This window comes from Girardinichthys multiradiatus, chromosome 20, assembly GCF_021462225.1.
Source record: "Girardinichthys multiradiatus isolate DD_20200921_A chromosome 20, DD_fGirMul_XY1, whole genome shotgun sequence".
NCBI classification, from domain to species: domain Eukaryota; kingdom Metazoa; phylum Chordata; class Actinopteri; order Cyprinodontiformes; family Goodeidae; genus Girardinichthys; species Girardinichthys multiradiatus.
This window is the reverse complement of record NC_061812.1, coordinates 13,821,102-13,846,067: the sequence shown is the minus strand read 5'-3', so window position 1 is coordinate 13,846,067 and position 24,966 is coordinate 13,821,102. Positions and strand designations below refer to the sequence as shown.

The window sequence follows — 24,966 nt, the reverse complement described above, 5'->3', positions numbered from 1 at the left end:
CGCAATATATTTCTCCATTACCCTTCTCTCCGGCCTAGAGATGCTATAGAGCCGACTGGAGGGCAAAGGAGCACCTGGGAGGAGGTTAATGGCGCAATCGTACGGTCGATGAGGCTGCAGAGACAGAGCCCGAGATTTACTAAAAACCATTTTGAGGTCGTAATACTCGGAGGGGACACTGGTTAAATCTGGGAGTTCCTCCTCTTCACCTTCCTCACCAGGGGTGGTAGGGCAGACGGCTGACTGCAAACATGAACTGAGACAACCCTCAGACCAAGCCTCCACCTGCAAATCCACCCAATTAATATGGGGGTTATGACGCTGGAGCCAGGGGAAACCGAGTACTAACGTACTCTGAGCAATGGGAAAAACATAAAAAGACACCTGTTCTCGGTGATTACCGGACAAAACAAGCTCAAGTGGCTGTGTCTGATGGATCTCATGTAGTGATAACCCATCCAAGGCTAAAACCCGATGGGGCTGGGCCAACTTCTCTATGGCAATTTGTTTCTTGGAAACAAAATCATAATCAATCAAGTTCAAATCGCAGCCAGAGTCAACTAGGGCAGATAAAACCTCAGCGTGATGATTCAAAAATAAGGTAGCCGATAACGTGAATCGAGGGGTTTTACTACTGGAGGATTGGTCCACCAGTTGCCCCATCACAGCCGGTGGACCCGCCCTTTTGGCCGGACAGGACAAGCGAAAATGAAATGGCCGGAGGCACCACAATAAAAACATTGGTTAGCCTCCCGGCGTCGTCGTTGCTCTCCAGGCGAGAGACTGGCTCTCCCTACCTGCATGGGCTCGGTCTCGGGGTGGCTGACTTGAGGCTCCAATGATACTGGTAATGGGGACGAGGGAAACGGGGAAGACCGCCCCACTGCCCTCTCGGAGCGAACCCTCCCGTAGGCGAGAATCAATGCGGACAGCCAAATCAATGTACTTATCTAACCCCTCTGGTTCCTCTAAGAGGGCTAACTCGTCCTTAATGGGCTCGTCCAGAGACTGAAAAAACGCAGCCTTTAATGCGCTCCAGCCTGAGGACGCAGCCAATGTACGGAAATAAATAGAAAAATCAGATAAAGAACGATTCCGCTGTTTTAGCGCCCACAACCTGTGGGCAGTACAGGACTGATCTGAAGCTACATCAAAAGTCTGTTTAAACTCCTTAATGAAAACCTCATAAGACACACCGAAACTAGTGCAGTTGGAACATCGTGCCTCCGCCCACCGGAGCGCTCTCCCGGTTAACAAGACCAAGACATCAAATTACACTGGAGTAAAAATCCGGAGAACTTCTCAGGGTGAGGAGAAGTAACCTCTCGGAAAGGTGGCTGATGTTGGACCTCCAGGGGCTCCGCAGCGCCCCCAATGGATGCGGCAGACTCGGGACTACAAGCACCTCGAAACAGCGATGCCAAATGCTCTAGCTGCTGGTTTGTTTGCAGCGGCCGGTCTAGGAGGGTTTGGAGAGTGGAACCGTGTGCATGAATCTGCTGACTATGTTCAGCTAAAGTTCTCTGAAGGGTCTCCGCTGGGTTAGGCTGGCCTGAGTGTTCTGTCATGATTTTTACAGCCGACTTAACCCACATGCAGAGAGTAAAAAAGTTTATTGAAAACTTGGTCAAGCACAACAGAAGCGGCGAATCTAATCTCCCGTCACTGAAAGAACACAAAGAGAAATGATTAGTGGCTGAACCTCAGAATATGACCCAACTGAAACATTCTCTTACTGGAGACACCGGGGAAACCACCAGGGAGAGGATAAGAGTCAGGAAAGAAGCCCCGCTTGCCAGGTTCAGTCCAATTCCAGGAAATAGCCAGTACCACAATGGAGGACTGGGACAGGTCAGGCAGAAATCGCACCTGGAACAGGTAACAAGGGAAGTTAAATTTCACACAACGAAAATACTTCAAAAAATCCTTCACAGCAATTCTTGCAAAGTTTTTCAGAGCTGGCCAGAAGATTGCCACGGAGGCAAAACACTCAGGTGACGAAGTGTTGGAAACCATCCTCTTTATGCTTCTCAGCTGATGAATAGATGCGCAACACCTGTCGCCTCAGGACTCTCCTACTGGCGGCACCTAGTGTTGGAAAGGTGTTAGCAGCAGGCAGCAGATGACTCCAGATCCTGACAATTTCTGTCACCTATTACATTACAAAACATATATTTTACTTCACAGACTCTTTTCTATTATTTTGGTGAACTATGGCACCAGTTATGTCATTCTGGGTGTTTCATTAACGCTCTTTTCTCTCTTCCCTCAGGTGAAGACTGCCAGCTCTCCAGAGTCAGCCCGTGTTCTGGCTCTGTTGTGTTTGGGTGAGGTTGGGAGGAACGGCAGTCTGGGAGGAAGTAAGGAGGTTCAGGGAGTCATCTTAGAGGCCTTCTCCTCAACCTATGAGGAGGTAAAACATAAATAATAAAAAAAGATTAAAAAAAATACTTGAACTTGTTTATACATGTTATAAATAGTTATACATGTTATAAATAGAAATAAAATAAAAACAAATAATGGTTTATTCTTTATGTTATGGATTACAAATGTTTTGGATGTTAAACGCACATATTTGGCAATCAGCAGCTTTTCAGTGTAACATTTCCAGTGTGCCTTTTGTCAAACCCTGGCATTTTGGATAGCAATGTTAGATTTTACTCTTCACTGGGATGCTTGATAGCTTCTCCAAACCTGCAGAAAACAGAAAGGCACGAAGAACAAATAAATATTTCACTCTCTGGTCTCCAGAGCTTGACTTCACATATTCAGAGAAAACACCCCTGTTGTAACAGCTTGTTGTAAGAAAAACTACATACACAGATTTCTGTGTTTCCAGATAAAAACAGCGGCTTCCTGCGCTTTAGGAGGCATGGCAGTCGGTAGCCTGAATGAGTTTCTGCCATTTATTTTGAAGGAGATCTCAGCTCAGCCACGAAGACAATACCTGTTGCTTCACTCACTAAAAGAGGTCATCAGGTGGGTGTTCACGATTTTGTTGGGCATTATATGCAAAACACTTCTTTTATTATTTGCTGTTGTAACTTTGCTGAGTTTTTTTCTCTCCATCATCTAAAATCTTTATTTTAAATCAAAGGTTTAACAGAGCTGGGCAAGTTTATGCTCTTTAGTGCCCTACAGTTAATATTAAGTATTAATTAATTTTTTTTTCTCTTTCTCTGCTCAGCGCATGCCCAGCCTCTAGTCTCTCACCTCATGTGGAGTCGATCTGGGCTTTGTTGTTTCAGCACTGTGAGAGTCAGGAGGAGGGGACCAGGAACCTAGTGGCTGAATGCCTGGGAAAACTGACCTTAGTCAACCCTGCACAACTTTTGCCCAGACTAAAACAACAGCTTAAAGCTGGTACAGTGGGGGCTGAGTTATTTTTTCCTGTTACTTAAGCATGTTGGATCTCACCTGTTAAGTTTTACAGCATTAACATTTTGTTCCGCTGTAGAATCTAAAGAGCTTTAATATACCCAGTTATAGAATAAAAAGAGAAAATATGAAATGATCAGTTTTGAAAATTGTCAAACGGTGTTTTTGTTCTTTAACAGCTGCAATAATCAAACTCTTCTTAAGAAATGTGTCTCTCCAGTATCTTAACTGAATGATTGAGATTATGGTTGTCACTCTCGCAGTTTTAATCATAGTAAAACCCATTTACAAATGAAGGGTGTTCTTTTGTTAATCAATCAAACTTAATCAACGTTTATTTATAAACCACTTACAGCAAAGTGTTTTACAGAGAATAGTAGAAAATAACCAAACCAGCTTTGCACTGATGTCTTCGTAAAGTTCACCGCAACTGAAACTGAAAATTGAACAGAAAAATCATTTGCATAGTTGTTTTTAATAACTTACAGTAGATAAGCCATCTTATAAAGTGGCAGCAACTTTTAATACTCTTCCCTCACTTGTTGTATTACAGGTTCCCCTCTGGCCCGCAGCACAGTGGTAACAGCTGTAAAGTTCACTATCGTTGACCATCCTGCTCCCATAGACTCACTGCTGAAAGACTCCATAGGTAAAATACAGGATCAGGTGCAAATCTTTACTTTTGGTTCACTTTTGGAAAACAAAACTACAATAACCTTTTATTACACACGTGATTATTCTTACCAAAGTTTGTGTACAGACTTAAGATTATCCAACAACAAACTTTCTGAGGAACCTCATGTAAAGAGCACCATGTTACCTCTCAGCTGAGCCTCTGTTATGTTGCATACATGCTTAGTTTCTGGTGATATAACTTTTTAAATGTTTTACAGGCTTAATGTGACATACTAATTCAGAAATAATCAGATTTGGTTTGGAACATTAAACAGGTTCAATTAAACAGGTCAAAGAAAACATGACATATTGCTGTTTTCGATTCTGTTGCGTCGGATCCACCTTCTTCAGCCTCAGCTCTTCAGCTGTGATGAGCCTGTGCTCATTGAAGCCTCGGACAGCCATAAGCCTCGAGCTCGATTTCGTTTCAAGGCTCTGTCAATTTTCCAAGAAAATGTTTTTCAAAATTTAAGCTGTCTTTCACTTTTAGCCACAACAATGTTGAACTTAGCTGCCATGAAGTTTTTGTTTTAGCATTCTGAATACATTATTCCTTGCAAAGTGTTCATGACCCTTGAACTTTTTCACATTTGTTGTGTTGCCCACCCAAACTACAAAGAATTTTATTTTACTCTATGTGGTCGAATAACACAAAGTAGTGCATTATGTTTAAGTTGAAAAGGTTTTCATGGCATTATGCTACTAACACTATGTTTAATGGTGGGAATGGGGTGTTCAGGGTGAGAAAGCCAAAAGATCAATGTTTGTCTCATCTGACCTGAGCAAATAATTGCTGTGTCATCTTCACTGCTTGTGGCAAATTGAGGGGAATTCTTATGGCTTTCTTTCAACAATGACTTTCTTCCTGCAACTATACACAACACACACCTCAACACAGAACAACTGTATTTATACTGAGATTTAATCACACTGGTTCACTTTTTGATAGGAGAGTTTCTGAAGACCCTGCAGGACAGTGACATTAACGTGCGCCGTGTCGCCTTGGTGATGTTTAACTCTGCGGCTCATAACAAACCATCTCTGGTCCAAGGTCTCCTGGGAACAGTCTTGCCTCACCTTTACAAGGAAACCCAGATCAGAAAGGACCTCATCAGGGAGGTGCGTTTGCTGATGGAGACTCTCAAGATAATAATGATCTGTGCAGATCTTATGCTTTGCATGTGCACCACAGGTGGAGATGGGTCCCTTCAAACACACAGTGGATGATGGTTTGGACGTGCGTAAAGCAGCATTTGAGTGTATGTACACTCTGCTGGACAGCTGTCTAGAGGGGCTGGATGTCCTGCAGTTTCTGGATCATGTGGAGGAAGGACTTAAAGACCACTATGATATCAGGGTGAGCAGGAAATAAATAAAGTTATATAATTACATCACAAGTGCTAAATGTCAAGCGTACTTATATTTCTTCATGACATGTAATCATGTTTTTTTTCTCCTCTGTAGATGTTGACCTTCTTGATGTTGGCCAGACTGGTTTCTTTGTGCCCTGCTGCTGTCCTCCAAAGACTGGACCGACTGGTGGAACCTCTTAAAGCTACCTGCACCACCAAAGTACTGAAATACACACCTTCTATGAAATTATTACTGAGATACAAAAATAGGACCGTTTTCAAATGGCATTTGATACAGTTTGGTGACCTGAAACTTTGGGGCGATAACTAGTTAGGCGAAAAATATATATAAAAAGCAACATGAGATACACTGTATGACACCTCCTACAATCTGCAGGTAAAAGCCGGCTCTGTAAAGCAGGAGTTTGAGAAGCAGGAGGAACTGCGGCGCTCTGCTATGCGCGCTGTCGCCGCCCTGCTGGCTGTGCCGGAGGTGGAGAGAAGTCCTAGCATGGCCGAATTCGCCAACCAGATTAGATCCAACGCTGACATGGCGTCCATCTACCAGAGTGTCCAGGGAGGGGAGGGAGGAGGCATGGGCCCCACAGAGGGCATGGATATAAGCTAAACAATGACTGCTGGTTTTAGATGCTTTGTTACTGTGTGAACTTCGTTTCTGCCTAAATAGATCTTATTATATGCTGTGAAAGAGGGCTGAATAAACTTTCAAATATATTTTTTCTGAATATACTGCCTTTTTCCAGTTGGAGTGACTATTAAGTTCAAATCATAAACTGTGCAAACAGCATTGCAGATATGTTATACTGTTTTCACAAAACCTTACCATAGAAGTGCCATTTCGAAAGATCATAAGATCTTACAAAAAACTTTATTCTGTGAGCAAACATGTAAAATCAGCAGGGCGCCATGTACATTTTCCCCATATATAACCTCCTAGCATCATCTTTCCTGTACTTATGACAATTTACGGTAAATTACAGACAAACTGTTAGGTGGCTGATAAGTGGTATGTTTTTTTTAACACACATAGGGAATTTATATGTTCCTTAGACAGAGAAACGTTTTATCCAATTTGAATAAATAACTGAATCTGACTGCCCTGTTCAAAGATTAGGATTAATTGGAATGTATGTACTTGACCTTTGTGAAGTGCCTTGAGACGACGTGTTGTGAATTGGCGCTATATAAATAAACTGAATTGAATTGAACAATACAAACAAAATGTGGTAAAATTATTATATTCCAATAAGTAATAAAAATAATGTATATACTGATATATGGTAGACTTTGTTTTTCATAAAAATAGGAACTAACCAAACTAAAAAATAAGCAATCACATGATCATAATTACATAACAATCCAGTAAGCAGTTATAAAGAAGTGCATTAAGCTGTGATAAAGCAACTTTTTGTAGAACCACAAAACTTTTAACATATTTATAAAATCTTCAATAGGCTGGCTAAATTTGTAGGTACAGGTGATCATGCTAACTTGATAAAATAATGAGCTCAAATAAGTAAATTATAAACAAAGCAGAAAACATAAATGTAAGACGGTAAATTAATTCCAGATTCATTTAACTCTATCAATTGGTCAGGGTAGGAATGTGTAGCAGAATTCAGTTTATTTGATTTTTCTTCTGTTGTGTCTCCATAAATGTGGAGTAAAGAGTTTTGTCTGTAGATCTGTATGGCTGATCATTTGAGATGGTTGGGTTCTGGCTGTACTTCGGAACAGATCTGGGATTCAGAGATTCTCTGTCAGCTTTATTGTCTGAAGTGCTTTGAAAGTTGATAAATGAGTACTCCACCAAGGTGGTATCATTTGTGGGATTGTTGGCAGTGGCATAAATAGAAGTCACTGGGGCTGGCTGATGCTCCTGTACCTCTTCATAGACACACTCCTAAGGTAGGAATAAAACACATATTTTTTACTGAAAATTGCAGAAACCTGGTCACAGGCAAGACAAAATGTATTTGTACAGCAACACTTTTACATAAAAGATACACATTTAAACACTAACCTCTGCAGGATGTTGTTCTGATGCTCTCGATTCAGTGTTTTTTGAATGTGAACGTCCTTTTCAGAAACAGAAGAAAAAGATATGGAAAGTCATAGATAGGATTTAATAAAAAAACAACAAAAAAAACTTTCATTTAAACCAAGACTACCACTTCATTTATTATTATTCATTACAGATTTAGGAAAAAATCTATCTGTCTGAGAAATGAGCAAAAATTGTCATCCTTCTGCCGTGGCTCTTTAAATTTAATCTGCGCATGGAAACTGTAACAATGTGGTTTCATTTAATAATATGGCATGTACAAATGGCTGTTTTCTGTTCAAACAAATAATGGATATTCTTACGTTTGCAAATAAGGATCAAAATTATCACCAAAAGCAGAACCACCAGCACAACTGTAGTAATGATCAAAGAGTTCTTCGTGCCATCTACAACATACAGATACAGTTGTGATCAAGCACTCATCATACACGCATAAATAAATCAATTATAAAATTGTTGGAAATGATTGAATCATCTTTTTTCATTATAAAACGCAAATGCAGTAGTCTTTCACTAAATGTATTTACAGGCATAGTTGCTGAGTGGTTTGAGGAAGCATGAGATGTGGATGTTGAAAAATGGTTAGTTTTAATTAACTGTAACTCATAATCAGCAAAATTAAAAGACATACATATTCAACATATATCGCCCTCTGATTAGTGAATTACAGACATTAATACATTTTCTATCATATTCTAATATATTGAGATGCACCTGTAATATATAACAAAGAATATGTTCATGTGGGACAACATTGGACACAAAAAAAAGCTAAAAGATTAGAATATCATGAAAAAGCTCCATACGTTTTGCCCTACATTTCAGAAAATGAAACTTATATAGATTAATTACACATATAGCAAAATATTACAAGCCTTTATTTTATTTTTTTGATGATTATGGTTTACAGATAATGAAAGCCCAAAAATTCAGTATCTCGGACAAATTTCAATATTGTGAAAATGGTAAATATTGGAAACTTGTGGCACACCTTAATCAGCTAATTAACTCAGAACACTTGCAAAACTTTCCTGAGCCTCTAGATGATCTCTCAGACAGGTCAGTAGGCTACACAACCACAGAGACTGCTGACTTGAGAGATGTTCAAAGGACACTAATTGACACCCTCCACAAGGAAGGTAAGATAGAAAATGTCCTTGCTAAAGAAGCTGGTTGTTCACAGAATGCTGCATCCATATACATAAAAAGTTGATGGTAGGACAAAGTGTGGTAGGAAATTGTGTATAAGCAACAGGGATAACCACAACCTTGAGAGGATTGTCAAGCAAAATCCACTGAAGAATTTGAGGGAGTTTTTTAAGAAGTGGATTGAGGTTGGGGTCAACGCATCAAGGGCAGCTTTGCACAGATCAACACATGGACTACAGGTGTCTTACCCGGGCTAAGGCGGAAAAGACCTGGACTGTTACTCAGTGATCCAAAGTCCTCTTTTCAGATTGTAATAAATTTAGCATTTTATTTGGAAATCAAGGTCCCAGAGTCTGGAGGAAAAGTGAAGAGGTATGGAATCCATGTTGCTTGAAGTCCAGTGTAATGGTTCCACAGTCAGTGATGGTTTGGGATGTCATGTCATCTGCTGGTGTTGGTCCACTTTGTTTTAATTAGTCCACAGTCAACACAGCCATCAACAATAAGAAGATTAGGGCACCTCATGCCTCTTTCTGATTTAATTTTCCAGCAGGGCTTGGCACCTGGCCACACTGCCAACGGTATCAAAACCTGGTTCAATTACCATGGTTACAGTACTTGACTTACCCACAAACTCACCTGACCTGAATTATAAAGAGAACCTATGGGGTATTGTCAAGGGTCAGACCTGAAGGCCGTTATCAAAGGAACCTGGGCTTCCATTACATCTCAGCAATGCAACAGGCTGATTGCCTCCATACCATGTCACGTTGAAGCAATAATTGATGTAAAAGGAGGACCAACTTTTTTGCACCTTCGTTTATTTGGGTTCTTATTATCTGTCAGCCATAATCATCAAAATAGAAATAAATCCTTGAACTATTTCACACTATGGGCCTGATCTTCAAAGATCCTAAACAGCGCTGCTAATTTGCGTGTACTACAAATAAATTGCGGGTGTGTATGAGGGGTCACAGTAACAAAAATTAACTTGAAATAAATTGAAGATGTGAAATACTGAGCATGGTAAAATTGAATGCCATAAACACCAACATTAATTTCACCTTTGTGAAACATAACCTTACTGTGCAATGTGTTTTGTTTATTGACAAGGTTGAAGCATACACCGTCTTTGTCACCACAAAAAGCTGTCTTAAAATAGTGATTTTACTCACTAAGAAGTTTTAAAGAAGTGATTTTATTATCCAGTTTTCAAATGAATGATTTAATCTGCCTTATAATGGCTTTAGTTCTTTCCTATTAATTATATTATAAACATCAAAACACTTTTGCATGATGTGCGATTACAGGCTGTGCGCGCTTGATCAATTATGTGTGCATTTTGCCATGATCAGGTTTGTGTGCATTCAGCAGATCACTGGCAGCAATGTTAAACTGGATTGTATGGAGTGTTACAAGGAGTTTTACCATAGGAGAAATATCATGGCTTTTGTTTGTGACTGGCTCCAAATCAAAGCTTAGAAAATCCTACATAGAATCCTCTATTTTCATCTATTTTTAATACTTTTATTTTTGATAACCCAGGTCTGTTGGCAAATGTACAGAAGATCCCCTCTCCCTGTCATCTGCCATTCTATCTATGCCTCCTTCTGGCCAAAGTGACAGCAGACATTTTTACGTTAGCGCCTACATTTCAAACATGCTAAATCCACACGCATAAATTGCGTCCGCAAACCGTTTCAGGCTTTGAAAATCGCATTGCGGATGGTAAGGGATGATATTTGCATATTCTGCTCCCATGAATTGCCGTGTTTGGGTCATTATCATATGTTTCGTATATCTATGAAGGCGGAACAGCTAAAAAGTTGGCGCCCGCAGGTCCGCTTGTTTTGCACACGCAATCCGATTACCACCTCGTTTGTAAATCAGTTTTGCTGACGCAAACAGGTTTGCGTGCGGTTTTGTACACGCAAATCTTTTGAAGATCAGGCCCTATGTGTAATAAATCTATATGTGAGTTTACTTTTTGAAATGAGTGACAAAAAACATAGAAGTTTTTTCACGAAATTAAAATTGTTTACTTGTAATATCATCGGAGACAGGTAATCTAAGAATACTTAACAGTGTTTTATACCTTTCGAGGCAAAATCAAGGAAAAACGATATAGTTGCCATTTCCTTATTGCATGGATGTCTGCATATTTGGCATACTTCAATACAACTTAGCTGTCTGAACCCAGGTCAGAACCAGAATAAAAGATAATGACTCACCGACTGTCACAACAAACATGCTGATGAATATTTTGCTGCGTTCCTCGTCAGTGTTCTCTGCTCCACACCAGTACGTCCCTGAGTCAGCTGCTATAACTTTTCTCAATGTTATTGTTATGGTTCGGTTTATTTTGTTGTCCATCATAAACCTGCCTTTCATACTTGTGTTTGTGGTGTTTCCAATGTGCTGACATTCGTTTTGATTTTCTCCCTTACAAATAAATTTTATAAGGTTAGAGATATTTGCACTGTATTTGCAAAATAATCTTAAAGATGTTCCTGCAGTTGGATATCTTTTGAAGATCGTGATATCTGTGGAAAATAAATTGATTTTAGTATTGTTTAGTAATTACTGAAAAACTGAAGATGCAAATGACTTACTTTTAACCTTCAGCTGTATTTTTGTGATTCCAGCTCGGTAACTGTCATCCTTTTCTTTCACTCCACACCAGTAGACACCAGCATCGTTTAAAGACACTTGACTGATTGACAGATCGAAGCCAGTGCTGATGTCTGTCAGGCTAAATCTTCCTTTTGACCTCTTAGATAGCTGTGTTGTTAAGATTTCCTTACAAGTATAATTGTTGGCCTTGCAGATGAACTTGATCTTGGACTGATCCAGATCTGAATAATTACATCTAATGCTGGTTTTAGCTGCTCTGTAAGCTGTTTGATTGATTGTCGTGCAATGATTTTTTTCTGTACGTAAAACAAAACAAATAAACATGTAAAACATTGTCACACTGATACATTATGTAAAGGAAAAATTGTTTACTCTTTTTTTTTTTTTTGTATGTTGATAATAATTCCAGATTTCAACAGAAAAACAGAAGGTCAAGTTTAATACATTTAACACCCATTGAATGCCACTTACCAACAATCTTTACTTCTCTCCTTTCTGCTGGGGCGGTTTGACCAAATTTAAAACAGTATGTTCCACGGTCCTTGGATTTAAAAGGTTGAACAATAAGCCTGAGATATTTTTTAACTGTATCATGGTACAGGTAAAATTGGTCACTTTTTTCCCATTTTCCTGTCTGATTGCTCTGTATGGTGCTAGCTGGTGAAACTACTTGGACTTTATCATATATTTTCTCTTCGTGAGGATATTTACTTGTGATTTCCACCCATCCTTCCCAGCATGCATTCACTTCTGTCAAGGACTCAGTACCTGCAGAAGAAAGTGAAGTTTTGATGATTTCAGTCATCTACTCAATTCCACACTGAGAGATCTATTTTAAACTGACTACCGCTGGTAAAATTATCCTGTTAAAAAACAAACAAACAATTAAATTATTATTTTAGCGATTTTATATCTTGAAATACTAAAATTTAATTTGATTTAATTGACAGCAGTATGAAATCTAAACAAACTAATAATTGTATAACTTTACTTGCATAAACGTTTGATTTTCAACTGCTGTTGCTGAGTGCTTAAAACTTGGCTGGTAATTTCAAAAAGATCTGTTTTGATCCAACAAGATCAACTGATGATAAACAGCACCTCTTGGGTCTGATATCAGCTCTTTGCTGGATTTTATTATTTGACTTTCAGGCACCTTCTTTTGGAGACAGTTTTATAGCCCTGATATGAAATCTTTCCTTCATTTGTTCATATTCCATATTTATTAATCACATACTGCATAGTATGGTCTGATATATGGACTGGACTGAAGAACAAGGAAACAACAGCCAAAATCAAGTAAAAAAACAAACCCAAAAAATCCCAACACAACCAACAACAACAAAAGAGATATAAAACTAATAATTCACAACACAAAACATGAACTAAATATAAAATATTTATTCTATAAGTGTTGATTAAATAATTTGTATAGCACCACACTGTAGTGTGTGTCGGTGCTTCCTAGAAATTGCTTCTTGCTTGAGTGATTTCCTTAAAAATTACAATCGGGTGTCTTGAAAAAAATACATAAGACAATCCACTTCCAGGAGGGAATCTGTTTATTACCGAATGATTTTTATTTTAAAGCTGGGCGGTGTTTTTGGGTTGAAAGGAATCTGTTTCTCGTCCTAAGATTAGCAAGCAGGCAGCTTCCTGCAACTTTCTTTAAATAGCTAATAATCAGAGCATAGCAAATCAAACCTTATGATGTAATCAGCCAGAAGCTTTTCATTTACCTGTCATCAGCGAGAGGATAAGTAGAAAGATGCTCTTCATGTTGAAGAACTCGTGGCAAAGTTGTGGGTGCTAACATTTACAGCCAGCTTCTTGAATTGAGTTCCTCTTTTGAGTGTTTCCTGAATCCAAATATTGGGTTAGCCACAACATAAAGAGAAATGTGAGACTAATGTCATAACTCTCTTGTGTTAGGTTGTGAGTATGAGCTCCTCATCTGTTTTCTCTGCACTCCTCTGTTTACGTTCTTCAGTTTCTGTTATTTTAGTTCATTCATTGTAGTTTAGGTTCATGATTCATTCTTGTGTTCAGATGTTTCTGTTACTTCCTGGGACTCCCTGCTCATCTGTGTTTATTAGCCTCCCTCCTTCAGTTGATATGTATTCTCCCTGTCACCAGCTGCTCCATACGTCTACTTATTAGCCCCCCTTGTTCATTGGTCCATTCTACACCCTACCTCTGTATTTAAACCCTTTGGTTTTCATTGCTCACCACTTGGTTTCTCCTGTCTACTACCTGCTCCATGTCCATTACCTCTACTTCTCTGTTGATTGCCTTTTCCATATTTTGTAACCCTGTCTGTGTTTCATGTTCCACTGCTACCTGTAAGTCCACCAGTTAAAATTATTAAAGGACGATATTACACATCCTGTGGCTCCCTCACCCTTGTCTGCATATTGGTCCACTAACAAACCACCATTTCATGGCAACTGGTGGTTCACTAATGCATTTATATTTTGGTCTTACTGAGTTCTAATGGTTTATGACAATTAGGACTTTACTGAAAAATGTTCTCAGTCCACAGCTACCATATCTAAATTCTATGTGTAACTTTATGTCTAAATCAGTCTTTTGACTGTGGTGAACTTAAGTCTGGAAATACCTGAAACACTCTGCAATGGTGGGAGGTGAGGGGACATTTGTTATTTTAGCACAGTAGTCGTTAAGCGTCTTCTTTTCCTTTTTTGTGCATTTGAAACATACTTAAAAGTGTTGGTATAAGCTACCAATGCCAACATGACAAAGACAGAGAGGAGCATGAGAACATTTCCGTTGGTTATTGTGGCATGACAAATTTAACCAACAGACTGCTAGGCCACAAATAATTTTCAGTTCCACTGCTGTTTCTGTTAGGGTTATACTATATAGTGTGTATAGTGGCATAGGTACCATACGTTTCGTCATCACCAACCTTCCCAATAGCAACTATGGAGGACATTTATTGAAGAGAAGCCCCAGTATGGCCAAGTTGACATGATGTTCATGCACTAGAGGGGCCACAGATGGAGGGGCATGGGGGGCTTAAGATCCACATAGATCATATGTGGGAGACATTGACTGAGAGGACAATCTGGTTATATTTTTGTTTAACGTCTCCTTGTCCTGCATTTTAAAGACGAATTTTACAATTTAAGCCTAATTGTACTTAAACCAGCATTGGAGAGTTTTTGAATGAACCCTTTTAGTGGAAAACTATGCATTAAATTAGGCACTAACACAAAAAATTTAATGGATGTTGAAGTTTCAGTTTCTGCCATCTCTTATTGAAAATCAAATTTTCAGGAAATAAAATGGCAAGACTACTCTATGTCATATTAATTTACTGCTGAAACGTTTAATAGAAAAACAACCAAGCCAGTAATGGGCATAGATGCCAATCATGTATATTTTATGCTTGTAAATCATGCTAAACCATAAAGTAATGCCTACATGATCTAGAGAAGTGTTGGTGCTGTCCTCCAGCTTCAAAATGTGCTCCAGGACCTGCAACATAGTAAAGTGCCACTCCCACAGCCAAACCAATCTGTTCTCTAATTGGATAGTTAAATGTGTGAATAACATGACAATGACCAATCGGCTGAGAGGAAGACACCTTTTATAAATTATATTTGCAAGTTGAAAATCACACAAGTAACCGAACTTGAGAGTTTTTTATGCAGTTTTTTGCTTTGTATCTATAAACAGACCCTTGCAAAAATAATTTTGTAGCTTGTGTATGCAAGTACCAATCCTTTTTACAGACACAGAACGTCTTTTCTAGGGGTGCACAAAGCCTAATCTTATGCTTTACAAATTTACATTTTTTTTTTACAACTACACACTCTGATCTACAATCACAAAACACGTTTTTTGATATATTTTAATCTGCAGATAGACAAAGAAGAATTTCTTCTCTTTTTTTTTTTTTAGCAAAATTACAACTCCACTGACAAAAACCTTTAATTTATTTCGGAAGGAAATGTGGTTGTTGAGATAACATAGAAAGCCCAGTATTGTTGCACAAACATTCATCCGTTACTCTGTTCACAGATGTGTTGCATTTAATGTAAATTTGTTATTAATATAGGCTTTGGTAAAGGTACAGGTGGATTAAGCACCACGTTACCATTCTAAATCCTGTCAGAACCACTTCAGATCAGTTTGCTTCAGAGAGTTTCTTTAAGTCCACAAAAACACAGCATCAAGTAAAATGTTTGTATTAAATAATTTTTTTACTTTGTTGTGACTTCACAAAAAAGGTTTGTACAATACAAAAAAAGACAGCAAAATAGAGCTGCATATGTCATGTTGCAATCGTCATTGCAATATCAGTACATGCAATATCACAATAGCAAGCACCATTTGGATCCTATATTGGATATCAGATTTCAGGTGTGTCCATATTGCTAATGTGCAGGATGTACTCTAACTGCCCCTAAAGCTCCTACCTGTGTATATATTTAGTGACTGGGATGCTACAGCTCATTGAGAGTGGGGGCATTATGTAATGGTAAAGAAAAGTCTTGGTTAATCATAATCAATATTATTATGACCATTTCCAGCAATAGTATAACAATTAAACTTTGGACATGAGGGTACTAATTATACTTAATTACACATTTTAACATAGTTGCAACTGGGAAACAACAGAAGTTTATTTAACAAGTGGAGGTGCTGTGAACTGAACAGCAAACCTTGTTAGCATCTTCTATTGCCTCAGTAATGTCTAACCATGTTACCTACCTAGGTTTCATGACTGCCCACGTGTCTCTGAGGTCTCAGTCAGTAACACAACATAATAAAAATATTTTCAGCAAACATGTTTGGCTTGAACTTCTAGATGGACCAAAATGGATGATATTTAGTGACTCTGTTACATATACTGTAATTATTGTGAAAGGGATTTGAGCTATTTGTCTTAGAAAATTTAGATTTTTATTCTTCCACAAAATATGGAATAAAAAGTGAGGGTCTAGAAACTTAAATTTGTTGCCCTATTTCCTTTGTGCCTAGAAAATACAAAGTACATACTTTACAACTTTACTGTATTGAACTTGTGTAGAGATACAGCAGTCTATTGATTTAGTGCTAACCTACATGTATGAGTCTTTTCTAACATTTATTAGCAAGGATGATGAAGCACCAGGCCTAAAACAATGAATGTTAGCATCATGAGACATTGGTAGAGGTTTTCAGAAACATGTCCTCGGGCCGAACGTTTTCTACATTTATAACACAAATCCTTTATTCACCTCCTATAATCAATTCTTCTCATGTTGCATTCAGTAGACCCTAAAACGTCTAAATGCTCTTCACAAATTTTAATAATTTGTATCTACCATTTAAAAATACACCCATCATCTTGTGTATGATTCCCTGTCTGTATCAAAAGCACAGTTTAGCTCTAAAGGAACCATTTTTGAGACAGAAGAATTCACCGGTATCTCTTTTGCAATAATCAGAATCAGAATCAGAATCAGAATCAGAAAAGCTTTATTGCCAAGTACGCTTTTGGACATACAAGGAATTTGTTTTGGCATAGTCGGTGCAATACAGTACAAATTAAACAGTATAAACATATCTACAATGTAATATAAATATATGTGCACAGTTTTAAGTGAGTGAGAGTAAATATAGAGCAGTATTGGGTGCGAGAGCAATACAACAGTGCAGGTGATCATTGTACAAGTAAAGTAATTTCCTTTTACGTCATACTGGCTTATACTGATTTATAATAAGAGCCATGGTCACCCGTGTCATGTTTTGCAGGTTGAGAGCTGGGCCAACATGCAGACACAAATTTGGGATGACCATGGAGGAGGTTAAATAATAGAAAAAGAAAACAGAACAGAGAACAGAACAAGACGTGGAACATGGGCAAGGTAACATGAGGAACCAGCATTAAACATAGACAACCACAGAGATTATTTATAGAGGAAAGGACGGAAAATGACAGTGAATGCAGGTGAGATAATGGGGGAAAGGGTATTTGGAACAGTTGTGGAAGAGAACAAAACAAAGAAACCGAGGGAAGGTGAATAATTAACACAGAGGGAACTAAATTAGACTCAAATGAAACTAGAAACCAAGGGGGGAAATATGCTTACACTGATCTTGAAGATTAAATAAAATACACAGAGAACATAATACAAGAAATAAGAAGGAAACCAAACCTAAGGGAATTAACCTATATGGCAACACCATTCTAACAATAACAAAAACAAAGAAATTAAATAAATTTGGAAAACCTTTCAAAACAATAATAAAGAACTCAGAAGTGATCAAAAAAATAAATGAAAACCACAACCCAAACACTCAAGGATCATAAAAACCATGTGTTCATAATTTCTGTGTTTATCTAAAATGATGTATATTGAAGTGATGCATGTGATATAATTTACCTTGTTGTTTACTTGTGTGAATTTACATATTTTCTATTTAATAAACTGTAGTTCTGGAGGTTCTGCCTAAAAGGTAACATTGAAAAATAAAGAGGACAATCACTTTAAAGCTTATTATCAGTGCACAAGCATTTATTATTTATTGGGTTAACAAATACATGTGAAACATTTTTGTCATAACATTTGGGGCCAAATACTTGAATATGTCACATATAGTGAATGATCCTTTATTCCGCAGCAACATTAAAATCTCAAACAGAATGGCTGAATAAAGGTATTTTTATGTCAATTTCAATAACATTGTTGACAAAGGTGCATCTGTTTCTGGTACAAAAAAATGCAGCAAGCAAAGTTGCATGAACAATGAGCAAAACCAAAACAAATAAAACCCTTTAAACTACCACCATGTTACAGAGCTGCAGTACTGGTGGTTTGCAAGTGTTATAAAACACATAAAAATATCAAATATAGTTAACATGCATTTTGCAATATGTTATATGCAATATTATTTGCAATATTTGTGGAGGAAGTAGGATAAAAATGCTACAGCTGTAATATTGAGCCACATTATTGCAGTGCAGTACAGATGAGTATCATGTATCTGTCATAATGTGGTTTGTGGACAGACCAAAGTGCAGACAAGAGCTGGGCAGCAGGATGTTGTAAAAGGTTTTCAGCTTTATTTCCAGAGGTTTTCAAAGAACCCAAACAAGGTACTGCAGGTACAAACAAAAGTCCAGATCCAAAAACCTATAAGATCGGTTCTGCAGAAACATGGAAAAACTCAGCACAAATACGTGGGTTGAGAACGAGGTATGACAAACACAAGGAACCAGCAACAAACAATGGCACAAAACCAACTAATATACTGAGGGATAACAAAGGGCAGGTAATCAGAGAAAACAGGGAACAGGTGTGACGAGGAGGCATGGCGGCAGAAGGAACAGGTGAAACAAATACAAAGGCTGAGGATGAGCAAAGTAACTAATAAACAATAAACAGAAACACAGACCAAGCAAACCCATAGACAAAGATAAATAATCAAATGAGGAATAAGAAAACTAGAATAATCATGACTAAAGTAAACAGAGAAACTAGAAGGAACATAGGAACAACAATAACAACCTGAGAACAAACAAAGAACCTATAAATAAAACCTGAATACAAAAGTAAACAAACCTAACCACACTGACTGAAATAACTGGAAAGGAAACAGAAAAAAAACTCGTAAACAAGAAGAGAGCAAAGGAACAAATAAAACACAACTAAACACAAAGATACTAAAGAAAAATAAAACTAGAGAATCCAGGGAAGACCAAGAACTATAATAATTACAATACTAATAATAATAAACCATACATAATAATAAGAAAACAACCATAAAAGAACTTAAGAAGTAAACACTAGGAGGCGGAAGAGGGAGAAAAGAAAACATGAAACAAAAACCGAAATAGAAAAATCTAAGCAAAAGGTAAACATACACAAAGCCACAAACAAAGTCCAAAAATGTCACTCCGTGACAGTATCAGATTTTAAAACATCAACTGATCCCAGCCTATACGTATTTAAGACATTTATCCCGACCAAGTTAAGCTATTTATGTCTAACCTTTCACTTATGTATATTTTTTTAATGTGGCTTCTTGACTGCTGAGTGAAGTGATTCGTCTGTAGATCTTGTTGGTGGATCAGTCAGGGCAGTTGAACTCTGGCTGTACTTTAGGACAGAATATTGACAAGATGATGTGGAGGGTTTCAGGACCAGAGCTTCTCCATCAATGTTTTCAGTGGAGCTGGTTTGAAAACTGATTGTAGAATAATACAATGAAGCTGGGTCATTAGTGGGAAAGTTGGCTGTGGCATAAACACTTGTCACTGTTGTCTGCTGGCCATCTGGAATCACTTCATATATGCATTCCTTTTAAGAAAATAATTAAAGAAGTTTAGATAACATGCATATTCAATTCCATTTTTTCTCAGTATAGAATAATAAAGTAAAAAATGAAGATTAAATAAATAAATCACTCTCCCGGCATACAAACACTAACCTCTTTGGGATGTTGTTCTGATGATCTGTCTCGTGCTTCTTCTGAACAAACACATCCTGTCAGAAGCAAAATGGGTAGCAAGAATTAACAGGTAGAAAGGCATGATTTGAAAAAAAGCCTTTCTATTCTGTGCCATTCTGTTCTTGCAATGCTGGTTTGCAAAGTTCTTGCAGCTTGTATGTGACATAACATCTCTGTGTAACGTTTGTCTTGTGGGGTGTCTGACAACATTTTATATAAAAGCATTGCAGTGGAAGGGACATATAAAGAGTTCCCATTGCTCTGCATTTGAGTTTGTTTGAAGTATAAAATGTCCTGACCAGACAGAACATCCAAGATCTCAAACCATATCAGTAACTAAAACTCTGTCCTTACCAATCTGGCCTTTTTCTGCCACACTAGACCGATTCACTAAACACCTTAATGTGAGATTAAGGTCATTATTTAGGAGCTCCACATGTTTTTTGACCAATGTGGCAAAGGCGATAGAAATCAGTCTGCCAAGCACGTTAGTCACAGTCCTGCATCAGCTAACTTGGATGGGAGCAAGAAGGCTTTGCTGGTCGAGGACATGCTGTAGTGATGAGTTTGTGCAACCAGACAGAAGTAGGGTATACAGTACAAGCCTAAACAAGACTCAGAAATAATTTTGAGAAGAGGAAGATTGTGTGATATAGCATTTAATTTTGAAGCATTTGTTCAATCAAAAGGCTCGCTACACAGTTTGTTTGCCTATTATTGTTTTGAAAAAAACGATATGGGAAGAACTATGACGCTGTTTTATGAATTTTGCTAACATCCCTGACAAAACACTTTTTGTTGTCCTGCTGGCTAAATTCTTTGTAAACGTACAGTTCTGTGGAATAACACTGTCTACTCTTGATTTATCGATGATCAGAGAGAGATTAGGGGTGGCTTGTCTTCTTGGTTTTATGAAAGAAACATCTTGTGTGAAAGGTTCCTGTTACAGTGCCTTTTATATTTACATCTGTGTGCCTCGTTTACTGCTCTCATTTGCGGCACACAAGATGCTATAGCTGCCACACAGCATAAATTGCACACTACATATGTTATAGTAAAAAGATTTCACTGCAATGGCTATCCACGCCAGAGCTGTCCTGTATAACACTCCCGATGCTTTGGTCTTGTGGTGTTGGGATTATTGTGTCTTGAGCACTCCATAGCCTAAAAAGCCCTGATTCTCACTATCAACAATCACAAATTTTCACTTTGATCTTGCCTTCTCCGAATTAGCTTGGAGCTTTGACATCACTTGACTGATGGTTCTAAGATCAGCAGTTTTTCCATTCCTTCCGGGTGAAACAGTGTGATATGGTTTCTCATGTTATTCGTGTTTCAAAAACGCTGCAGTTTTTGGTACCACTTACCAGAGTTCCACCCTTGGCATTCCTCGAGATTAGGTTATAAATAAAGATGATCTAGTTCTGACATTGGTTAACTAATTCAGAATCATGTTTGCATCTTGATACATCAAAAACAAATAGATTTTATCCCCATGCAATGGCAAAGGGATCCCTTCCGTAGGGTTTGAATGGTTGCTCTTCATTTTTAAATACCTCAAAATTCAATCAAACTTGCTTTTTCCTATGTATGTGAATTGATTTAATCAGTATGATCTTTACTTTATGTTGTGATAATAAATTATGTAAATTCTTACGTTTGTAGAGATAAAATGTTACTATCACCAACAGAAGCAGCATCAGCCCAACTGCTCCAATGATGATTGATGTCATTACCCACAGACGCAAGCCACCTGCATGAAACAGCATTGTTTGAAACAATAATTATGACATGATCACCATATGTTTAAAAGTTTAAATATATTTCACAGAAACTGAAAGTTAAACTGTTGTGTAGGTAGGTAAGCATCTTTTTCTTTTTGTCCAACAAGATGTTTTGGATATAGAGGATATTCTCTCACCTGTAGCGGCTGCAGTTATAGGAGAAGGGGGCATTGACGTTGTTACTAAAAATACCCAAACAAATCAAAATAAAAATATGCATATAATTTAAATAAAAAACAGCTTATCCTCCTTAATCCTGTGCAGCAACATAAATTTAAGGATATAAAGAATGTTATCTTACCAAAAACACTTGAAGATGTAGTTGAAAGAGCAGGAGATGTGGACGTTCGGACTTAAATGAAAAGCATTTACATAAAAACCATTCATAATCTTAAAAATAATCAGATTTTATGTAAATGCAAGTTCATCTACATCATCATGCGTGTAATACATTTTGCTAAATGTTAATTTCCTCTATGTGGTGCTATGACATCCTCCACAAATCTGTTTGCTTTAAGATGTGATTTTCTAGTTTCTCTTTTTAGAAATAAATTTCTGCTTCTTAGGCTCTCATTCCAATGTGTGTTTTTTTTAAAATGTAGTTGTGTTTTATAATTTGTAGTTGTGTTTAGTAACTTGTTGATGTTGTTTGCACTTCAGGGCCACCGTACGATTGTGACAGATGTTATGTTCTGATCACCACAACTTCCAACCAACTACAGGAACAAATGAAAACAAGTAACATTGTAGCAGCAACAGTGTGCATCTTATTATACAAATCCTGATTTTCAAGACTATTTTTTTTGTTTTTCTTCCCTACAGCTTGATATAAACAATTATTAATAGAGGTGTGCACATATAATTCTGTCTTTTGATCTAAGTAAAGGTGTGTGGTGAATCATTCCAAAATCTATGGTTTAACACAATACTTTGCAAACAGGAAATGAAAATATTAGCACCACCGCAAGCAAGCATGCTGTGCCCTTCCTGTAATAATGACTACTGAATAAAACCACATCCTGTAATTTTCCTCCTGTCTAGCCCAGAAACACTTCTATCTCTTCATTAGCAGATGCTAATAGATGCTATTCTATTTCTATCATGTGAGCAGAGTGTTTACCTTGAAAACAAAAAGATTTATCATTGTGATAAAATGTACCCTGTAAATAAATCAGGCATTTCTTCATCTCATATTAATGTATGTTTAACATTTTTCACTTCAACAGTTCAAACTAGGATCAGACTCACCTACATTCAAGAAGAATCTGTGCATGAATATTTGTTTGTTCTTGACAGGGTTTTCTGCTCCACACCAGTATGTGCCAGAGTCACTGGCTGTTACCTTTCTCACTGTTATAGTGACGTTACTCTTATTATTCTTCATTGTAAACCTCGGGTTCTCAAGTGCAGTTTTAGTGTTTTGAACAACCTGACAATCAGTTGGATCTTCTCCCTTACAGATGAATATATCAGGGTTTCTGAAATCAACATTATATTTGCAAAAGTAGGTGAAGTTCTCTCCAACAGTTGGTGATTTTGTGAAGGTTGTAATATCTGTGGAAAATAAGCATAAGATAATCAGCTCCCCTTAAAGTAACACAATCTCAAAAGTTAACATCATAATGATTCACCTGTAACCCTTAGAGTGAGTCTATCATGATTTTTTTTTGTTTCCTTCTCTTTAATTTTACACCAAGAAACAACGTTGACTGAGGGCTTTTTATGATTGGATTTCCAAGTTGAATCTTGAGATGTGTGTGTGGATACATTTTCACAGGTGAACTCTTTGTTGCTGCAGACAAACGTGATCTTTGACTGGTAATGATTTGGATAATCACATCTGATGGTTTTATTTGTTTGACCTGATGCATTACAGCCATCTGCAAGTCAGAAAGACAAATTGTGTGTTCTAACATTTTACTGTTGTAGAAAACATAATGGCAATATAGAAATCAGCTTTTCTAGCAGTAAAGGTCTATCTTTCATACAGTAAATCTATTTTTTGAAACAAAAGCATCAGATTCAAAAAATACACTTCCATAACTGTAAAACCAATAATACTAATCATTGGCAATATTTTAATCATCCTTATTTACAAGTTGAGTGCCATTTACCTGCTACTATTTCTATCATTTCATGGATTGATGGTTTTGGTTTGACCATCAACCAGAGTTCTTTATTTTTCACATATCGGAACAAGGGAAAACTAATTCTTTCTTCACATACATTTATGTGATTGTTTTGCTCATGGTTGATTATGGAAATATTTATTTTTATTTGTCCACTGTACGGTTTTTTGCAGGTTAATTCAGTCCAATCTCGCTGGCATCCTTTTATCCCTGCTGAGGCCTCAAAACCTGCAGATCAGAAAAATGAAAATATTCAGATGATGCCAGGCCCTGAGACAACCCCCCGGCTAAAACACTGTGTAAAGTAATGTAAACCATCTAAATCAACACAGCAATCATAAGCGTTAAAAATGTTTTCTTCAGAATAAAAAAAGTTAACCCTTTCTCTCTCCTAGACATGGCAATTGACTGAGCTTAACTATAACAAACTCTGTGCTCTCTTTCAGACTCTAACCTTAAAAACTGGCTCAGAGTTTATCTGTTCTTTCTTTCTAGATGAAACGACTAAAGGAGCTACATTCATTAACATTTACTTTTCCTTCTCATAGAAAGTACTCCTGGATCAGTGCTTCTGTATTCTTTATGTGTCTCTGCTCTGTTCTTTCTCTCAAACCCCCAGTCGGTCGTGGCAGATGGCCGCTCATACTGAGCCTGCTTCTGCTGGAGGTTTCTTCCTGTTAAAAAGGAGTTTTTCCTCTCCACTGTCGCTACATGCATGCTCAATATGAGGGATTGCTGCAAAGTCAACACCAGTGACTGTCCACTGTCTCTACATGCTCATCCGGGAGGAGGGAATGCTGCAAGTCACTGACTGGATGCAATCTGCTGGGTTTCCTTAGACAGAAAAACTTTTTATCCAATTTGAATAAATAACTGAATCTGACTGCACTGTTCAATGGTTAGGATTAATTGGAATGTATGTACCTGACTTTTGTGAAGTGCCTTGAGACGATGTTTTGTGAATTGGCGCTATATAAATAAACTGAATTGAATTGAATTGAATAAATGTTAAATAATTAGTATCTTTCTCTGTTGGAAGATTTGTGTATGAATTATCATTGCTTGGTTTAAAAAGATTATTTATCCTTATGATTTACTATTAAAAGACATTTTCATTTATTTAGTTGGGTAAACTTTGATAGAAGTGGTTTGAATACTTTTTACATTTATCTTTGAAGTACTTTTATGAACCATTAACAGAATTGTCATCTTGCCTTAGAGTTGCATTTGGGTGGTTGCTATGCAGACTGAGCAGGAACTTGTGTGCGGAGGAGTTTGGGAAGCAGTCTGTTCGCAAACCAGCCAATCTACGT

At 37.5% G+C, this 24,966-nt stretch overlaps 2 protein-coding genes across 4 annotated transcripts in view; one reads left to right on the top strand and one right to left on the bottom strand.

The window, feature by feature from the left end:
- Positions 1-6,140, top strand: part of cand2 (cullin-associated and neddylation-dissociated 2 (putative)) — a 30,358-nt gene extending 24,218 nt beyond the window's left edge. The window contains exons 17-24 of the mRNA XM_047348654.1: positions 2,273-2,413; positions 2,840-2,979; positions 3,188-3,363; positions 3,932-4,027; positions 5,003-5,172; positions 5,246-5,410; positions 5,518-5,625; positions 5,803-6,140. Of these exons, the coding sequence (XP_047204610.1) occupies positions 2,273-2,413; positions 2,840-2,979; positions 3,188-3,363; positions 3,932-4,027; positions 5,003-5,172; positions 5,246-5,410; positions 5,518-5,625; positions 5,803-6,033 (1,227 nt within the window). The 3' untranslated portion in view covers positions 6,034-6,140. The remainder of the gene's footprint in view (positions 1-2,272; positions 2,414-2,839; positions 2,980-3,187; positions 3,364-3,931; positions 4,028-5,002; positions 5,173-5,245; positions 5,411-5,517; positions 5,626-5,802) is intronic.
- A 465-nt stretch (positions 6,141-6,605) lies between these two features.
- LOC124857403 lies at positions 6,606-13,620 on the bottom strand. Of its 3 annotated transcripts, XM_047348657.1 has the most exons (8): positions 13,014-13,618; positions 11,986-12,042; positions 11,746-11,815; positions 11,253-11,570; positions 10,872-11,183; positions 7,794-7,877; positions 7,450-7,505; positions 6,606-7,329 (listed from the first exon to the last, which is right to left on the bottom strand). In XM_047348657.1, exons 2-8 carry the CDS (start codon positions 12,016-12,018, stop codon positions 7,045-7,047), a joined length of 1,158 nt encoding a protein of 385 aa, XP_047204613.1. In that variant the 5' UTR covers positions 12,019-12,042; positions 13,014-13,618; the 3' UTR covers positions 6,606-7,044. The 3 variants fall into 3 exon arrangements, with proteins under 3 accessions (XP_047204613.1, XP_047204611.1, XP_047204612.1); XM_047348655.1 differs by having other exon boundaries at positions 11,746-12,042; XM_047348656.1 differs by lacking the exon at positions 7,794-7,877 and having other exon boundaries at positions 11,746-12,042; positions 13,014-13,620.
- Between the last annotated feature and the right edge of the window lie 11,346 nt (positions 13,621-24,966).

Bases quoted from the DNA above. Each gene is read 5' to 3' on its own strand.
- LOC124857403 (XM_047348655.1), bottom strand. From the start codon at position 13,053: ATGAAGAGCATCTTTCTACTTATCCTCTCGCTGATGACAG. The intron at 12,043-13,013 runs GTAAATGAAAAG...TTTCTTCTGCAG, and splicing joins TATCCTCTCGCTGATGACAG to GTACTGAGTCCTTGACAGAA. The intron at 7,506-7,793 runs GTAAGAATATCC...GTTTCTGAAAAG, and splicing joins TTTGATCCTTATTTGCAAAC to GACGTTCACATTCAAAAAAC.